The 17,500-nt window shown below is 41.3% G+C and overlaps 4 protein-coding genes across 5 annotated transcripts in view; 1 reads left to right on the top strand and 3 right to left on the bottom strand.

The window, feature by feature from the left end:
- Positions 1–222, bottom strand: part of lgi2b (leucine-rich repeat LGI family, member 2b) — a 7,356-nt gene extending 7,134 nt beyond the window's left edge. The window contains exon 1 of the mRNA XM_060873232.1: positions 20–222. Coding sequence (XP_060729215.1) covers positions 20–207 — 188 coding nt within the window. The 5' untranslated portion in view covers positions 208–222. The remainder of the gene's footprint in view (positions 1–19) is intronic.
- Positions 223–3,746: 3,524 nt separating this feature from the next.
- On the top strand, positions 3,747–6,397 carry cdk2ap2 (cyclin dependent kinase 2 associated protein 2). Its single transcript, XM_060871471.1, has 4 exons — positions 3,747–4,327; positions 5,004–5,095; positions 5,856–5,976; positions 6,171–6,397. Exons 1-4 carry the CDS (start codon positions 4,273–4,275, stop codon positions 6,236–6,238), a joined length of 336 nt encoding a protein of 111 aa, XP_060727454.1. The 5' UTR covers positions 3,747–4,272; the 3' UTR covers positions 6,239–6,397.
- Positions 6,398–8,191: 1,794 nt separating this feature from the next.
- On the bottom strand, positions 8,192–11,473 carry aip (aryl hydrocarbon receptor interacting protein). The gene is made up of 7 exons (XM_060873231.1): positions 11,334–11,473; positions 10,120–10,302; positions 9,697–9,885; positions 9,350–9,526; positions 9,002–9,143; positions 8,688–8,917; positions 8,192–8,612 (listed from the first exon to the last, which is right to left on the bottom strand). The coding sequence occupies exons 1-7, from the start codon at positions 11,448–11,450 to the stop codon at positions 8,607–8,609; spliced, it is 1,044 nt and encodes a 347-aa protein (XP_060729214.1). The 5' UTR covers positions 11,451–11,473; the 3' UTR covers positions 8,192–8,606.
- A 2,382-nt stretch (positions 11,474–13,855) lies between these two features.
- Positions 13,856–16,471, bottom strand: sod3b (superoxide dismutase 3, extracellular b). 2 transcript variants are annotated; one of them, XM_060873229.1, is made up of 2 exons: positions 16,353–16,471; positions 13,856–14,993 (listed from the first exon to the last, which is right to left on the bottom strand). In XM_060873229.1, exon 2 carries the CDS (start codon positions 14,973–14,975, stop codon positions 14,373–14,375), a length of 603 nt encoding a protein of 200 aa, XP_060729212.1. In that variant the 5' UTR covers positions 14,976–14,993; positions 16,353–16,471; the 3' UTR covers positions 13,856–14,372. The 2 variants fall into 2 exon arrangements, with proteins under 2 accessions (XP_060729212.1, XP_060729213.1); XM_060873230.1 differs by having other exon boundaries at positions 16,359–16,471.
- Positions 16,472–17,500: the final 1,029 nt, after the last annotated feature.

Genomic DNA, 17,500 nt, shown 5'->3' with positions numbered 1-17,500 from the left:
ACGTGTGAAAGACTCTTACAGAGAGCTGATGTCTGCTGGCACTGTCCTGGGGATGAAGGATGATCCGACGCAGATGATGGTCTCCGTGGTACAGGTGCATCCTGAAGGACATTTAAACACACGCTTTCCTCCTGAGCAGCTCACACAGCACGACAACAGGACAAGGACTAAGAGTCGCACAGGAGCAGTGTGAGCTGCACCGGTCATTGTGGAAGCTGGACTGTTTATCCCGAGTCCCTGGGACAGGATGCAGCACTGCAGGAACTCACACCAGCATGACTGGGGCTTTTGCGTTTTCAACTCAATGCGCATGCGCGACGATGTTCTGCAACTGAGTCGGAAAAAACTTCCTTTTATTCCGTATATAGTGTTTAACACTAAAACATACACACAACAGTACGTGGATAAATCTGAAAATATTATAATAAATGGCGTTCTATTCAGCTGTGAGGAAAACATACTGACTATTAATATTATATTTTCAATAAAACTGAAAAAGAAAAAAACCTAAAATATGGCTTTAAATATACTAAATATTGTAAATCTTTTTATATTTTAGTTTATTTCATTTTTAAATTCCACGTTTGACTCTTTTTTTATAATACACACTCCACTGATATAAATACATAGTGTATGATGTGGAGAAGGAGTCTCCAGTGTCAGTGTGTGTATGATGTGGTGAAGGAGTCTCCGGTGTCAGTGTGTGTATGATGTAGTGAAGGAGTCTCCAGTGTCAGTGTGTGTATGATGTAGTGAAGGAGTCTCCGGTGTCAGTGTGTGTATGATGTGGTGAAGGAGTCTCCAGTGTCAGTGTGTGTATGATGTGGTGAAGGAGTCTCCAGTGTCAGTGTGTGTATGATGTAGTGAAGGAGTCTCCAGTGTCAGTGTGTGTATGATGTGGTGAAGGAGTCTCCAGTGTCAGTGTGTGTATGATGTAGTGAAGGAGTCTCCAGTGTCAGTGTGTGTATGATGTGGTGAAGGAGTCTCCAGTGTCAGTGTGTGTATGATGTGGTGAAGGAGTCTCCAGTGTCAGTGTGTGTATGATGTGGTGAAGGAGTCTCGAGTGTCAGTGTGTGTATTATGTGGTGAAGGAGTCTCCAGTGTCAGTGTGTGTATGATGTGGTGAAGGAGTCTCTAGTGTCAGTGTGTGTATGATGTGGTGAAGGAGTCTCCAGTGTCAGTGTGTGTATGATGTGGTGAAGGAGTCTCCAGTGTCAGTGTGTGTATGATGTGGTGAAGGAGTCTCTGGTGTCAGTGTGTGTATGATGTGGTGAAGGAGTCTCCAGTGTCAGTGTGTGTATGATGTGGTGAAGGAGTCTCCAGTGTCAGTGTGTGTATGATGTGGTGAAGGAGTCTCTAGTGTCAGTGTGTGTATGATGTGGTGAAGGAGTCTCGAGTGTCAGTGTGTGTATTATGTGGTGAAGGAGTCTCCAGTGTCAGTGTGTGTATGATGTGGTGAAGGAGTCTCTGGTGTCAGTGTGTGTATGATGTAGTGAAGGAGTCTCCAGTGTCAGTGTGTGTGTATGATGTGGTGAAGGAGTCTCTGGTGTCAGTGTGTGTATGATGTGGTGAAGGAGTCTCCAGTGTCAGTGTGTGTGTATGATGTGGTGAAGGAGTCTCTGGTGTCAGTGTGTGTATGATGTGGTGAAGGAGTCTCGAGTGTCAGTGTGTGTATTATGTGGTGAAGGAGTCTCCAGTGTCAGTGTGTGTGTATGATGTGGTGAAGGAAGCCTCTTATTAACGCTGTGATATTATTCAAGCCACGTGGATTATAAACAGATTTTAAAATGTGGGATTTGTTCTAACAGGACAAACCATTTTTGTAAAGAAAGGATTAATGTCAGTGGCACACAGTGGAACAAAGAAGTTTTAGTCTTTTTTCTTTCTTATATGGATTCAATGAGCCAGGGATTATTTTCATCTCTATTAGATTCTCTCCTGGAAACTGATGTTCTGTGTGCTTTCATTAAATATTCAGAATGAGATAAGTGTAAGAGGATCAGTAGTAGTGGAATCTTTCTGAGAAACCTTTTAGTGTAAACACTGCTCACTGGGGCTCACGAGCTGCTCAGTGCAATACATTATATCTGTGACCAGCAAATATACACTGGTGTTACTGATGAACCTGATAAAACAACCAGAAGGTTAATAACATGGAGGAAATCTTAACAAACTCAAAAACACAAATGTATTAAAATAATCCCAAAAGTGTGACTGATAAGGCCACTGAAGAACATTAACTCATCATCATGCTCATGAAAGCAGAGCGAGACAGCTTTTGCTTTATGACATGGTGCATATGTCCGTGCTGGAAGTAGCCATTAGAAGATGCTAGATTGTGTCCATAAAGATGTGTACATGGACACAAATACGCTCAGATCGACCGTGACATTCACTTGTTCATGTTTGGTATTAACAGCCCACACAAGGCAGGCTGGGTCTATGGATTCATGCTGTAGGTGCCAAATTGAGACTCTACCATTTATGTGCCCACTGTAACTCAGCTATGTGTTTTTGGCTGACAGGAAAGGAATCTTCTGCTCACAACAATTGTACAGAATGATAATGTGAGCCACATGATTTAATGAGCAGAAATGCAGCCACATGATTTAATGAGCAGCAATGTCACATAATTTGAAGTAATGTGACATACGGCTAAGTACGGTGACCCATACTCAGAATTTGTTCTCTGCATTTAACCCATCCAAAGTGCACACACACAGCAGTGAACACACACACCGTTAACACACACCCGGAGCAGTGGGCAGCCATTTATGGCTGTGGCACCCGGGGAGCAGTTTGGGGGGTTCGGTGCCATGCTCAAGCCTTGGTATTGCCGGCCTGAGACTCGAACCCACAACCTTAGGGTTAGGAGTCAAACTCTCTAACCATTAGGCCACGACTTCCCGGTTTTCGCATATCAGAGCGCAGGGTCAGCCATTGTGTAGCGCCCCTGGAGCAGGTGAGGTTAAGGGCCTTGCTCAAGGACCCAACGTACATGTCTCAGCAGCTTGTGGGCTTGAACCCCGACCTTCTGATTAGGAACCCAGCGCCTGGACCGCTGGACCAGCCACATGATTTAATGAGCAGAAATGCAGTCACGTGATTGGCTGATAAATGAGTAGGTTTAAATGTGCTCCTAATAAAGTGATCAATTAAGCCTTTTATTTGCATTACTTTATTTATTTATTTATTTATTATTTTTTACTTTGTACATTTTAAAAACAAATCCCTAAAAAGTATAATCTGAGTATAAAGTATAAAGATCTGAGAGTTTTGCAGTATACTGTGTAAATGGTAACAGACATTAAGTGGAGAGAAAAGTCAATAACAAAAGAATTCAAGTTTAAACTAAATTTAACAGTAAAAAATCAACCCGGAAGTAAGATTTTTTTTTTTTTTTTCAATTTACTCTGAGCAACAATTTTTTTTATTGTAAGCAGTTATAAGCAAACAAACAAACAAACAAACAAACAAACAAACAAACAAGGTACATGATCAAATCACAAAATAACATTACAATGATCAGTCATAGGTTGAGCATAGCCAGTAACAAACAGAGATCACAATAAAACAAACTGACAAAAATAAATAAAATAAATAAATAAAATAAAATAATAGTAATTAGTAAATCAAATCCGGAAGTAAGATTCGTTTGTTTTGTGTTTTGTTCGCGACGCACGCACGCACGCATGCACACACACATGCGACGTCGTGACGTCACCACGCATTTCTCCAACACGTATGCGCGAGCCGCTTCCTGTGGTTTGCCATTTTCGGCTTTTTGACAGAGCTTCGGTTCGCTTTTCTTCTTCTGTCTGTTTGTTTATTTGTTTGTTTTTAACCGGTATAATTTATATTAATTAGAGTTCGGTTATAAATGGGAACGTTATCACTGTACTTTCTGTAGAAACGTATAAATATAGTTAGTGAGCAGAATAAGTGTTAGCCGTTTGCTAGCGGCATTGTTAGCATTGCGGAAGGGGTTAGCCTAGCCTAGCTTAGCTTAGCTTAGCACTTTAATTAACATTGGTGTTGGTGTGAATGAGGAGACACATGTATATTTGTGTCTAGGAGAAAGACAGACGAGTGGGTTTTTGTGCGATACTTTTAGGGTTAGGTGTGTGTGTGTGTGTGTGTGTGTGTGTGTGTGAGAGAGAGAGAGAGTGTGTGTGTGTGTGTGTGTGAGAGAGAGAGTGTGAGTGAGTGAGTGTGTGTGTGAACATTGTTAAAAGTTGATTGTACATCACGGAGCAGTTTATTGAGCTCAGTATGAGTTATAAACCCATCGCTCCAGCTCCTGCAGGCTCTAATCACACACCTCCAGGTGAGCTGCTCTTATCACTGCACCTTCATCATCATCTTCATTCATACAGTTTAACTTCTGATGTGTGTGTGTGTGAGTCAGTCAGTCAGACAGAATGTAAATGTCTTCATGACACACACAGTGAGGTGTTAGTTTATTATCCAGACCACAACATCACACAGGAGGCTGCTTCATGCTCATGAGTTCACACACTTCCCAAAAACAAACCCATCTCTGTTCAGTGTTTGTCACCTGGAGTCTGTAGATTTGTACCCTGGAGTTGTTGGTGTCATTCTAATCACTGTCCTGTTGCTCATCCCATGACTCTTATTCACAAACTGCTCGTACTGAACATCTCCTCACGCGCCGTGTTTGTCGTCTCTGGATTCTTCATTACAGCTACAACTACATGCTGTTTTCTGTCACGCTGCTTAGGGACTGCGTCATAAAACTGTTACAGCTTTGTCTCTGACTTACAGAGCGCAGACACTGGATATTCTCACACACACACACACACACGCATCAATAATGAGCCGTGACATTTCTCCCCTTCAGTGTGGTACACCATACCTCTCTGCTCATGGGTTAACAAATATAAATTGTGATTGTAATCAGATATTTGGGGTACACTGCTTCCTACAAGCTCAGTTATGTGTTTATAACCTCAGTGTCTTTACCTTTTACTTCTTGGTCTCAGGGTCTTGTGGCTCGTCTCCGTCTCTACCCTCGGCCTCCACCTTCAGACCGGTGTTCAGCGACTTCGGTCCACCGTCCATGGGCTTTGTACAGGTGCATGAAGATCTCAAAAATAATCAGTGATCAATAAGATATCTGTATCATAATAACAAAATGGCTGACAGGGTCCTATAATTTCTTCCTTGTTTCTTTTTAAATACAGAATAGATCTTATGTATCGTGATATGATGCTTTTTTTTTTCCATAACTCGCTGGATTCGACCTGAGGATAAACATCTGTTAGCTGATTTTTTTAAAAATCGCATTTATTGTCATTCAAATTTAGATTTTTGTCAATACAAACTTTTTTGTTTTATAGTATACACATTTATAAACGTGTGGTGACGCACTTTTGTATTGTTTTTAACAGCGGTGTGATTAATCCTCTAAATATAGATTTAATAAAGAACTGAAATCTCAAGGAGGGTCACGGTGGCTTAGTGGTTAGCACGTTCGCCTCACACCTCCAGGTTTGGGGGTTCGATTCCCGCCTCCGCCTTGTGTGTGTGGAGTTTGCATGTTCTCCCCGTGCCTCGGGGGTTTCCTCCGGGTACTCCGGTTTCCTCCCCCAGTCCAAAGACATGCATGGTAGGTTGATTGGCATCTCTGGAAAATTGTCCGTAGTACGTGAGTGAATGAGTGTGTGTGTGTGTGCCCTGCGATGGTTTGGCACTCCGTTCAGGGTGTATCCTGCCTTGATGCCCGATGACGCCTGAGATAGGCACAGGCTCCCCGTGACCCGAGGTAGTTCGGATAAGCGGTAGAAGATGAATGAGTGAGTGAAATCTCAAGGAAATTTTTTTTTACATTTCAGCCTGTGAAAGTGTCTCAGGGCTCAACCTACAGCGAGCTGCTGTCTGTTATAGAGGAAATGAGTCGAGAGATCAGGCCCACATACGCCGGCAGTAAAAGTGCCATGGAGAGATTGAAGAGAGGTACCACTTTCTCTCTCGTATACACACACACACACACACAGTGTCATGCTGTTATAATTAAACTACACTCTACTCTAATATTGTCCTCTAACAGCTTAAAAAGGAGCAGAAAAATTTACTCCCCAAAAATATTGATATGATAGTGTTATAACTGATGGAGAGAAAACATGAAATGCCTGTTGTTTGTGTTTCAGGAATCATCCACGCCCGAGCGCTAGTGAGAGAGTGTCTAGCTGAAACCGAGCGCAGCGCTCGCACATAACACACACCACTCTTCTCCATCTCTCTTATTCTCACACACACACACAGACTTTTACACACTTCTGTTCCACATAATTGCTTTTGTAATTTCAAACCTTTTGCAGTTCCGTATTTAAATGCAAAAAAAAAAAAAGAATAAAAATCCGGTTTTACAATTAAACATCGAACACGTTTGTTTCTGCTCTCCACACTTTGGATATTTAGATAAATTTTCACTGTTTTATTTTGACTTCAATGAAATAAATCAATGAAATCTAATAGATTACTTGAACAAGGTTCCTGCTGGATAAAATATTTTTGTAATAGATAATTAAATATTAATAAAATAGTGACGTGACATACGGCTAAGTACGGTGACATACTCAGAATTTGTTCTCTGTGTTTAACCCATCCAAAGTGCACACACACCGTAAACACACCCGGAGCAGTGGGCAGCCATTTATGCTGCGGCGCCCGGGGAGCAGTTGGAGGGGTTCGGTGCCTTGCTCAAGGGCACCTCAGTCGTGGTATTGCCGGCTCGAGACTCGAACCCACAACCTTAGGGTTAGGAGACAAACTCTAACCATTAGGCCATGACTTCCCCTATTATTAAAAATCATTTAATAACACATTAAATTTAGTTTTATAAATGTACTTGTATATTAGTAAACACTACCAGCTGAAGACCTGAACACACATGAGCAGCATTTCACCTCCTGAAGAGGAGACTGAAGGAAGGAACAAGTGAAACCTCAAAAAGTGTCGTCTGATACAAAATGTGTATGTAGTAAGTTGTTCAATCAGGACATGAGAGCTGACATTCTGGTCCATCAATCAGCCCTTATTTATATCTTCTGATCTGAAACTTTGGTCTTTGGGATATAAGAGCGACCTTGCTGTTCCAGGACATTCGGTCAGGACTGTAAGCGAGAGTCGGATGTGAACGACACGTCTATAAAAAGTTTACTTTTTTTTCCCTGGCATTTTCTTTATTTGGCTTTAGTTATAACATAAATGCGGATCTTTACAGTCATACAAGGCATAAACAATCCCATAAATGGAGTTAATGTGTCTTGGCAGATGGTCGCTGGATAATTCTTTGAGTCGGTACGGAAACATCATCACAACCTTGTAGTTTCATTCTCAACATCTTTACACACAAACATCACGATTCAGGATATTTACCATCACTAAGAAGTTGGAACAAATATTAAAGAAAACCCACAGGAAGTGTAGTGTGAATTATAAATGCTTTTAAGAGCAATAACATTTTTGGTAATAATTCCATATTGAAAAAAATATATTTTTAAAAACGTTTAGAAGACGATGAGGATGTCGATACAGGAGCCGGTTGTCCACCCCGACCACGTGTGTACATATTACCTTTACTATGCAATATTTGTGACCACGTGATGGTTTATACATTTAAAAGATAAGATACACGTGTACATGTAAATACAAAAACTATTACAAAAAGAAATCAGGAAAGACACAGGATTACTACAGAAAGTATTACGTTAGAAAGGCGTTAGAGGACTTTGTATACGATTGTCTCTCTCAGGGGGCGTGTCTGTCTCTTTGTCTGTCAGGGGGTGTGTCTGTCTGTCAAGGGGTGTGTCTGTCTCTTTGTCAGGGGGCGTGTGTGTCTGTCTCTCTCAGGGGGCGTGTCTGTCTCTTTGTCTGTCGGGCGTGTGTGTCTGTCTCTTTGTCTGTCAGGGGGCATGTGTGTCTGTCTCTCTCGGGGTGTGTGTCTGTTTGTCTCTCAGGGGGCGTGTCTGTCTCTTTGTCTGTTAGGTGGTGTGTCTGTCTCTCTCGGGGCGTGTGTTTGTCTCTCTCGGGGGCGTGTCTGACTGTCTCTCAGGAGGTGTGTCTGTCTTTGTCTCTCTCAGGGGGCGTGTCTGTGTCTCTCGGGTGTGTCTGTCAAGGGGCGTGTCTGTCTGTTTGTCTCTCTCGGGGCATGTGTTTGTCTCTCTCGGGGGCGTGTCTGACTGTCTCTCAGGGGGCGTGTCTGTCTGTCTCTCAGGGGGCGTGTCTGTCTGTCTCAGGGGGCGTGTCTGTCTGTCTCAGGGGGCGTGTCTGTCTGTGTCCCAAATGCTAGAGGTCACATCTAGCGTCACCACCACAGTGTGACACTCTGCCCTTTCCTTCATGCTGCCTTGTAAGAACTTTAGCGTTTGGGACACAGCCCAAGTTACACTGCAGGGATCTTTTGTGTTGTAATAGTGTGAGGTGTTAATAAGCAAAGGTGTGTGTGTGTGTGTGTATGTGTGAAATAAATGAAGAAAGCTGCTCGTGCTGTAATGGTGAAGAGTTCATGTGCTCAGGTGTTACAGCGTCTCAGTAACGGAGCGTCTCTTCAGGGACGACTACAGGAAGCGTCTCCGCTGGTTTCAGCTCTGAAACAGAACACAGCTGATTATTTTCCTGTAACAGCACAACACACAGAGTATTACTGCGTCTCTGTGACAGACCGTAGTAGCTGCTGCTGAGGTGCTACCAGAGATGAAGAGTTTTTTGTAGCGTCCTTTCTCCTCTTGGTCCTTCTCTCGAATCCGTTTCTCCATAACTTGGATCTCTCTGCTCACAGCCGGCCCAAGGGAAGGGTCCAGTTCCAGAACTTTCTGAAAATCAGCTCGGGCTTCGGCTTCATTCCACACGGCTGCGTGAGCTTTTCCTCGCTTGAAGTACGCCTTTACGTTATCTGCAGGGGAAGAGAGGGTGTGTGTGTGAGTGTGTGTGTGAACATTACCCCCCCCCGGACTGAGCTCTGAGCTGAGTCTCTTACCCTCATACTTGTTGAGCAGAGAGGAGCAGTGGTCCAGCACCTCGTAGTACTGGCCCTGGATCAGTTTACACTGGCAGTAATTCAACAGCAGCGGCGTGATCATGATGTCCAACTTAATCCATGGCTCATCGCCTGGCTGCTCCTAAACACACACACGCACAGAAAACAAACTTAACTAATTAATCACAAACATTAGAATTTAAAATGATTATTAACATTAATGACTAACGATAAGCTGTTATTACACATGAATTGGGGTTATATACACATCATAATAATACATCAGTGTTATATACTGTGAGGAGAAAATGTCAATGTTTCTCTCTCTCTCTCTCTCTCTCTCTGTACCTTCATCTGTAGGTTCTTCAGGCAGGCGATGGCGTTATAATATCTTTCTGCAGCTCCTGCCGTGTCTCCCTTCTTGAAGAGTGCATTTCCTTCCTCATGAATCTGTGGCACAGCGGCCAGCTTCTCTTCGTCCGTCATTGCCCATGTCTCCAAAGCGAATGAACCTGCAGGCAAAACCTGCAACACACACACACACACACACACACACACACACGTTTATAACATGGTGTAGTTCTATTAGAGATCTATGTAGAGCTCCTCTAACATTAACTAAGAGTTCCACCTTTCTTATACTAAAATACGACACTTTAATCCCTGTCCACACACACACACACACACACACACACCTCCAGGAGCTCTATGGTGAAGACCAGAGGCTGAGGGTTGGTCTGGAGCTGTTCTAGGTCTCTGTGTCCATGTGAGTGGTGAGAGTGGACCTGTGCGATGCCACAGCAGTGTCTCTGTCCCTCCAGAGGATCTTTACCCTTGCTGATGTTCCTCAGAGACCGAGACACCAGAGGGTACAGAGACGTGTGCTGGAGGAGAAAACACAGAGGGATGAGACGATACAAATAAACAACTAGAAACCTTTCACAGCACATATGACTGAGTGTTCACTGGACAAGACTGAAACAAATCTCAACCTTCTGCATTCATACAGCTTTAATGTGTGTTTGCTTACTTTTGTGTAAGCAATTACTCAGAAAACACTACTGAGTATGAGCGTGACAGGAATACTACACTACATCACCCCACACCACACCACGTACCTTGACGTCGCAGGTGAACTCTGAGATCTCGCCGACCCTCATGGTGCTGACCACACACTCCCACACGGGCAGCTTAAACTTCTTCCCCAGGATGAGCTCCATGGGTTTACTCTTCCCTCCCATGGTCCTGGAGTCATCCAGCACCGTGCCGTCACACAGGCTGCTGCGGTAATGAAACGTCACCTGCAGGAAAACACACACAAGCAACACCAGAAATATTGGCACCCGATAAATCATTAAAGCACGTTATTCAGTGCTGTTATGTTGGAAAAGGAAAAACAGGGCTGCTGATAAACTGTCACATCAGTTTTTATGTTTCACCGAATTTACTGTAAGGTTAGATTTCTCTCAGAATTTCAGTGAGAGATTTAAGCTAATCAACCACAAAGACATCTTAGTGAGAATTAGTGATGAGATTTCTGTCTCTTTTCAGTGAGTCTGACCGTTTGACTCACCAGTACGAGTCGACTCAACGAGTCAGTTCCAAAACAGGTCAACGAATAAAAATGTGTTATTCGCTCCACAGATGTGATATTTTCTCCTCGTCTTGGACAAACTATGGATCGAGTAATTTCATGGAAATTTTTGTGTTTGACACAAACCATGTTGTGTGCTTCTGTTGAGCTCCAGGAGGCGGAGCATATTTATACTTTAAAGAGCAATTAAAGACAAAAATAGTACAGGATGAGTCACATAAATAAAACCTCAATAAAACCTCAATAAAATCACTATTTTTGTATTTTTTCATTCTAGATACAGCAGGGGATTAATGTCCTGAACATTAATACTGATTTTATTATTATTATTATTTAAACATAAAGTACAGGATCACAAACTACAACTACATCTGACTATTTCTGCACATCATAATTACTAAACAGTGTTTTTTATTTATTTATATTACACACAATGCTATCTATAACTAGCATCTGATAGCATCTGATAGCATCTAGCTAACGTCCATTAGCAACACTGCTAACTTGTTCATCTCAGTATTTAACCGCTAACAGACAGGTAGATAAAAGTGTCTGTCTGTCAGGAGACATCATAAAACCTTTTACATCGAATGTTTACGTATAAATAAGGCAGTGATGAAGGCCAAGCGCCGCTAGCTAGGTCTGTTAGCCGGTTAGCTTTGTAGCGTTACACTCAGGAATTAATGCCTTTAATCGTTATAAATATTCCTTTAAATATTGCACGATTACACATTTTACCTTTGTGCCATCCAAATAATCCGGGATTTCCCCTTTTCCAGGAGAAAGGACTTTTTTCTGGATGCCATCCGCACTGAGCTTTAGAGCAAGTTCCTCCATTCTCGAAATGTAATACATACAAATACACACAGGGGGCGATAGAGTCCGCGAGCGGTGTTTGGGAAAGATCGGCAATGATCGGGGATCTTCGGGAAGGACTCGGGAAAGACGATCGGCAAAAGTCGGACTCGTTCGGGTGAGATCGTTCAAATGATCTGTATGTAGATGATCTACAGCAGAGGTATTCAACTAAAATTTAAAGAGGTCCAGTAAGAGAACATTTATTGAAGCAAAGGTCCGGAAGATCATAAAGTCTCACTAGTTAGTGTGATATATATTTAAGTAGCCTAGTAGTTGTATCAACATCTACAGGTAATCAATACCTGACTGTCAAATCAAATAAATTCAGTACAATTCAAAAACATTTTGACAATATTTATTGTCACGTAACATAGAACTGAACATATGTATGATTGTAGATATGTATAACGTTCTCTCATTAAATAAATAAAAGTAGGGCTACATTTCAAAATAAGAGAAAATAAATAAAATGTGAAAATTGTGTATGTTTAAATAAAGTGCTTAACTTTCCCTTTTATATCTCAGTGAGAGAACTGAGCTCTAGTTTGGGTTAGGGTTAAACCTGGGCTTGGGTTAGGGTTAGGGTTAAACCTGGGCTTGGGTTAGGGTTAAACCTGGGCTTGGGTTAGGGTTAGGGTTAAACCTGGGCTTGGGTTAGGGTTAGGGTTAAACCTGGGCTTGGGTTAGGGTTAGGGTTAAACCTGGGCTTGGGTTAGGGTTAGGGTTAAACCTGGGCTTGAATGGAGTCAGGGCCGCTCTCATACACATGTGGAGGTGCTCATTAGTGACCCTGGAACCATATTTAGTTTGGATTATGTTCATTGTAGAGAAAGCTGCCTCACAGTTGTATGTAGAGCCAAACATGGTCAGGATGTATAGGGCTACTTCACTCAGACCTGGGAAAGCTGTCTCAGGGACGCTGTCTTCACATTGAGAGAGACACTGTCTTTCACATTGCCTCATAATATGAGACATTCTGGTGAAGTGTGACGTGTGAACAGAAATCAGTCTCCGTTGCACTCGTTTGTTTCTCTCCCTTTCTCCGTCTCACTCGTCTGTTTCTCTCCCTTTCTCCATCCCACTCGTCTGTTTCTCTCCCTTTCTCTGTCTCACTCATCTGTTTCTCTCCCTTTCTCCATCCCACTCGTCTGTTTCTCTCCCTTTCTCCGTCTCACTCGTCTGTTTCTCTCCCTTTCTCCATCCCACTCGTCTGTTTCTCTCCCTTTCTCTGTCTCACTCATCTGTTTCTCTCCCTTTCTCCATCCCACTCATCTGTTTCTCTCCCTTTCTCCGTCTCACTCGTCTGTTTCTCTCCCTTTCTCCGTCCCACTCGTCTGTTTCTCTCCCTTTCTCTGTCTCACTCATCTGTTTCTCTCCCTTTCTCCGTCCCACTCGTCTGTTTCTCTCCCTTTCTCCGTCCCACTCGTCTGTTTCTCTCCCTTTCTCCGTCCCACTCGTCTGTTTCTCTCCCTTTCTCCGTCTCACTCGTCTGTTTCTCTCCCTTTCTCCGTCCCACTCGTCTGTTTCTCTCCCTTTCTCCTTCTCACTCGTCTGTTTCTCTCCCTTTCTCCGTCTCACTCGTCTGTTTCTTTCCCTTTCTCCGTCTCACGCGTCTGTTTCTCTCCCTTTCTCCTTCTCACGCGTCTGTTTCTTTCCCTTTCTCCGTCTCACTCGTCTGTTTCTCTCCCTTTCTCCGTCTCACGCGTCTGTTTCTCTCCCTTTCTCCGTCTCACGTGTCTGTTTCTTTCCCTTTCTCCGTCTCACTCGCCTGTTTCTCTCCCTTTGTTTTCTACTTCACGTGTAACTTTACTTTAATTCTCCCTCATCTGTCTCGCACTGTTGAGTCACAGTGTTTACTTCAGGAATACACAGACTTGATTGGTCTGTGCGTTTCCATTACCTTTACAGTAAAGTCTGCAAAAGCTGCGCCGGTTAAAATAGAAATGCTTCGTCAAGTTTTAAATCATAACCTTTTGTTTTGGCTCTAGGTCCGGGTCCGGATTGGACAGCTTCTGGGTCTGGACCCGGACCGCGGTCCGCCTGTTACTGACCTCTGGTCTACAGAATGGTGTTAGATTCTGACCATTAGTATATTAAGTTATTATAAATTCTTTCAGTACCAGATTATTTTATAAGCTCAAATTAATCATTTTATGCCTTGCGTATTGTTTATAATGTATTATAATTATTTGACACATGGCTCGTCTTTTTAAAATACGTCTTTACGGGGAAACGATCACGATGCAATTTGCAAATCCACTTGTAATATAAACTATAGCTTGTATTTCTCTTTGTACATCGCCATGTTCCAGATGACCGGAGACGATCTTCACATGACCCAGAGTTTATAAAGATAACACAAGGTCATGTTCGAGGAGAGGCATAAACAGACGAACACAGACAAATCCTGAATCACACATTATTTATTACACATTAAAAGTGAACTAAACTGGATTAAAAGAGAAACGGCACAATTACACAGACGTTGAACTGACAGTTCATTTGTTTTTACATCAGTTTGTGACGAATGATTTAATTGGTACAATGATGAAGAAGAATCTTTTAACAATTCTGTCACTGTTTAAGATGTAAACTATTTAGATGCATCACACAAAATAATTCTGCACTTATTATATAGTTCACATCTTCATGATGTAATAAAATCACAGCCCCATTTGAATGAGGACATTCTAACAGGATGTAGACGTACAGGAACAATGCATGTTAAGAAGACAAAATAATGAGTAATAAGGGAGAATTAGAAATAGAAGAAAAGTAAGTAGTAAGATGTGTAGTTTCTTTGTTCCTTTATCCAAGTTTCCCTAATCATGACATCATTATATCCTCCCAATGAACACGACATGAACAGAATGACCATCAGATGCTCAGACGTGTGTACAGATTTAACTTCACATTAATTTAGTGACGGGTTTTATTCCAGGGTTTGGAACTGCTTATTCCGATCACACAACAGGCCAGTCGTGCTCCTGCGTTCCCATGCAGAAGACTTCCTGGATCTCCTCCATGTCCCATGTCGTCCTCCTTCTCATGGATCACCACGGCACGACCGAGCACCGAGGTGCCACCGTACAGAGTGGCTTTGGAGGTTACAGCCCGTCGAATCTTCCCATTGCGGGTTATAAAGTTTCCGAAATCACCCGGATGATGGGGATGGTTGACTTCGTTTGGGTTGTAGTGGCCACCGGTGGAGATGCAGCCCTCGCTGAGATCTCCATACTGGTGAATGTGTATTGCTCTGGACTTTGAGTAATAGTCAGGCAGACCATACAGCCTGAACATCACCTGTAACTTCTCCTGTGGGCCAGTTTGTTTAAACAGGACGTGTCCGTACACTCGGGGCGTTCCCGGCAGCAGCCGGGTGTTGGGTTTCATCCTGCATGTGGCGTACAGAGAGCCATTGAACAGCTCGTGCTCAGGAGGCTTCAGCGTGAGCTTCTCACTCAGCGTCGGTGTGTGTAAGACAAAGCTGAGCAAGAGCACCACTGGGAGTGTGTAGGACATCGCCTTCACTGTTTATTCCTAAAGAGCAGAGGGAATGAAAGCAGAAAATTAGGAATGATCTAGTGTCTCACTCCCCTCTGTTCAAAAAGTAATTCGTTCATCTTCAGGAATTAATTTATCCTGGTCAGGGTCACGCAGCTAATACACCTCTCAGCAGGTTGTGAGCAAACTAAAGAACTCCAAGGAGCTCACACAGTGTATTCAAGCTGAAGTTTTTGTTTTTCTAGTTTAAATAAATGACTGCAGAGTGTAAACAAGTAAAGCACTAAAACATTAAACCTACACAGAACAAAGCCCTCGTCCTCCAGCTCGTCTCTACCAGGGTGTCATTTCAGAGTAATCATGACTGTGGACTGTTTGTGCTAGCATGAGGAGACGTTCTCTCCCAGCAGAGATAAGGATGATAAGGAAGGGCGTCTGTGCAGTGCTGTACACGTAAACGACAATTATTCTAATATTAATAAATATTTACTGAACAGACTGGAGGAAATCTGCAATGTTTCAACCCTGAACCTGAATTAAGAAAGAAAACCAATTATTATTATTATTATTATTATTATTATTATTATTATTATTATTATTAGTACCACAGTCAAATCATCACACACACACAACCATAACAGATTTTTTATATCAGTATTTCTTATAAAAATGTTATCTATGTGGTTTGTGATATTCATTGTGAAGTTCATATTGATCTGATATTTAATTGAATTTAGATTTAGTGTAAACTGGATAAAATATATTCTGAGTCAAAGCATTCTCCCACCATATATATATATATATATATATATATATATATATATATATATATATATATATATATATATATATATATATTAATTATCTTATAGAAACATTAAATTAAGTATTTTTTTTACCGTCTTTGGTTTACATCATTCTGTATAGTGCTGTATAATTCATATCATAATACAATAATAACACAATAAATATATATAACCTGATATAACCTGAATCTTCCTCTCCAGGCTTCCTGGGGTGTAATATAAACCTTTTAGTCCAATATCAGACACAAAAAGTAAAAACGTTTTGTTTTATAATTAATAACTAACACTAACGAATAATATCAGCATTAGACTTTATTGATATATGAACTTGTATAAGTTTAAAATGCAGCTGAATTTGCTTTATAGAGTAAAAACAGGCAGAAATAAAAATGTAAATGTAAATAAAACTCCTAGTAAGTCTTGTAAAGTTTTAGATAGAAACCTGTTTGTATATATAGTCAGAATGGATGACTCGGTCCTATAAAGCTCTATATAAACACAGCTTTTTTCATCTCCATGCTGTAAGACATTCACACTACATCCACACTTTCAGAGCAGGTATTATTTTTGTCAGTATGTTAATACACACCTTTACCTAATTCTCGCTGTAGTTGTTAGGTCCTGCTTGGTGCTGTGTGTGTTTCTCTATCTCCTTCCTTTGCTTCTGTCTTATATAAGCACACAGAAAAAGGTTGTGTAAGTGTTCACTCCTACAATCTGTTTTGGTTTTTTTATAGTTCCTGGAGTCTGTTGTTTTTAGTCACTGCTGCCTCATGAGGAAGAGAGAAAAAGGGGGCAGAAATGAATAAAAGATGATGATGATGATGATGATGATGATGATGATGATGATGATGATGATGATGATGATTAGTACTATTAGTACTAGTAGTAATAATATTTGTATACATTTACATTTACAGCATGTGACAGAGTCTCTTATCCAGAGCGATGTACAAAAGATACCATGAGTCTAAAACACTGTTTAAAGTTTTTATTTTCATATACACACATACAACAAACAGGGGAGAAAGTCTTCAAGCTTTTAGTCAATTATTATTTTTATTATTATTAATTATAATTGTATATTATTTAGATTTACCAATCAACAAAAACATGAACAACAATAATAAGTATACAGAACAACAATAATAACTATACAGAACTATAATAACTGTACAAAACAATAATAATAACTGTACAGAACTATAATAATAACTGTACAGAACAATAATAACTATACAGATGCACTTCACACTAGACAATTAAAAAGCAGACACGACGAAACATGCACTATTTGTTTATATATAAAAAACACCTTCTCTTATCAACGTGTAGTTGTGTGTTGGGTGTTTAACACCACATTAATATACACATAAGGAACATTATAAAAGATAATAAAGTTTATTTGTAACTCGAGCTGAAGGACCGAGCAGCAGCCAATCAGAGGACGAGTCTTCAGGAGTGACGTAACGCTTCGGTTTCTTGTGTTTAAAGCGAAATGAAATGTAAAATACAGAAGTGATATCACCGTTTTAGACATTATAACAGCACCTGTGTGATATAATACACGTATAAACTGTATATATATGAAACTAGAAACTATATATAAACAATCTACCGTCCTGTAAACACCTAGTGACGTGTGGGTGTATATAAGCAGCGCGAGGACACCGCTGTACTGCGCATGTCTGAATACTTGCTCTCTAAGCTACACACTGAGAACCAGGTTTCTCCCCC

The sequence above is a fragment of the Tachysurus vachellii genome, chromosome 6 (assembly GCF_030014155.1).
Source record: "Tachysurus vachellii isolate PV-2020 chromosome 6, HZAU_Pvac_v1, whole genome shotgun sequence".
In the NCBI taxonomy this organism is placed as follows: domain Eukaryota; kingdom Metazoa; phylum Chordata; class Actinopteri; order Siluriformes; family Bagridae; genus Tachysurus; species Tachysurus vachellii.
This window is presented reverse-complemented; position numbering and strand designations above follow the sequence as displayed.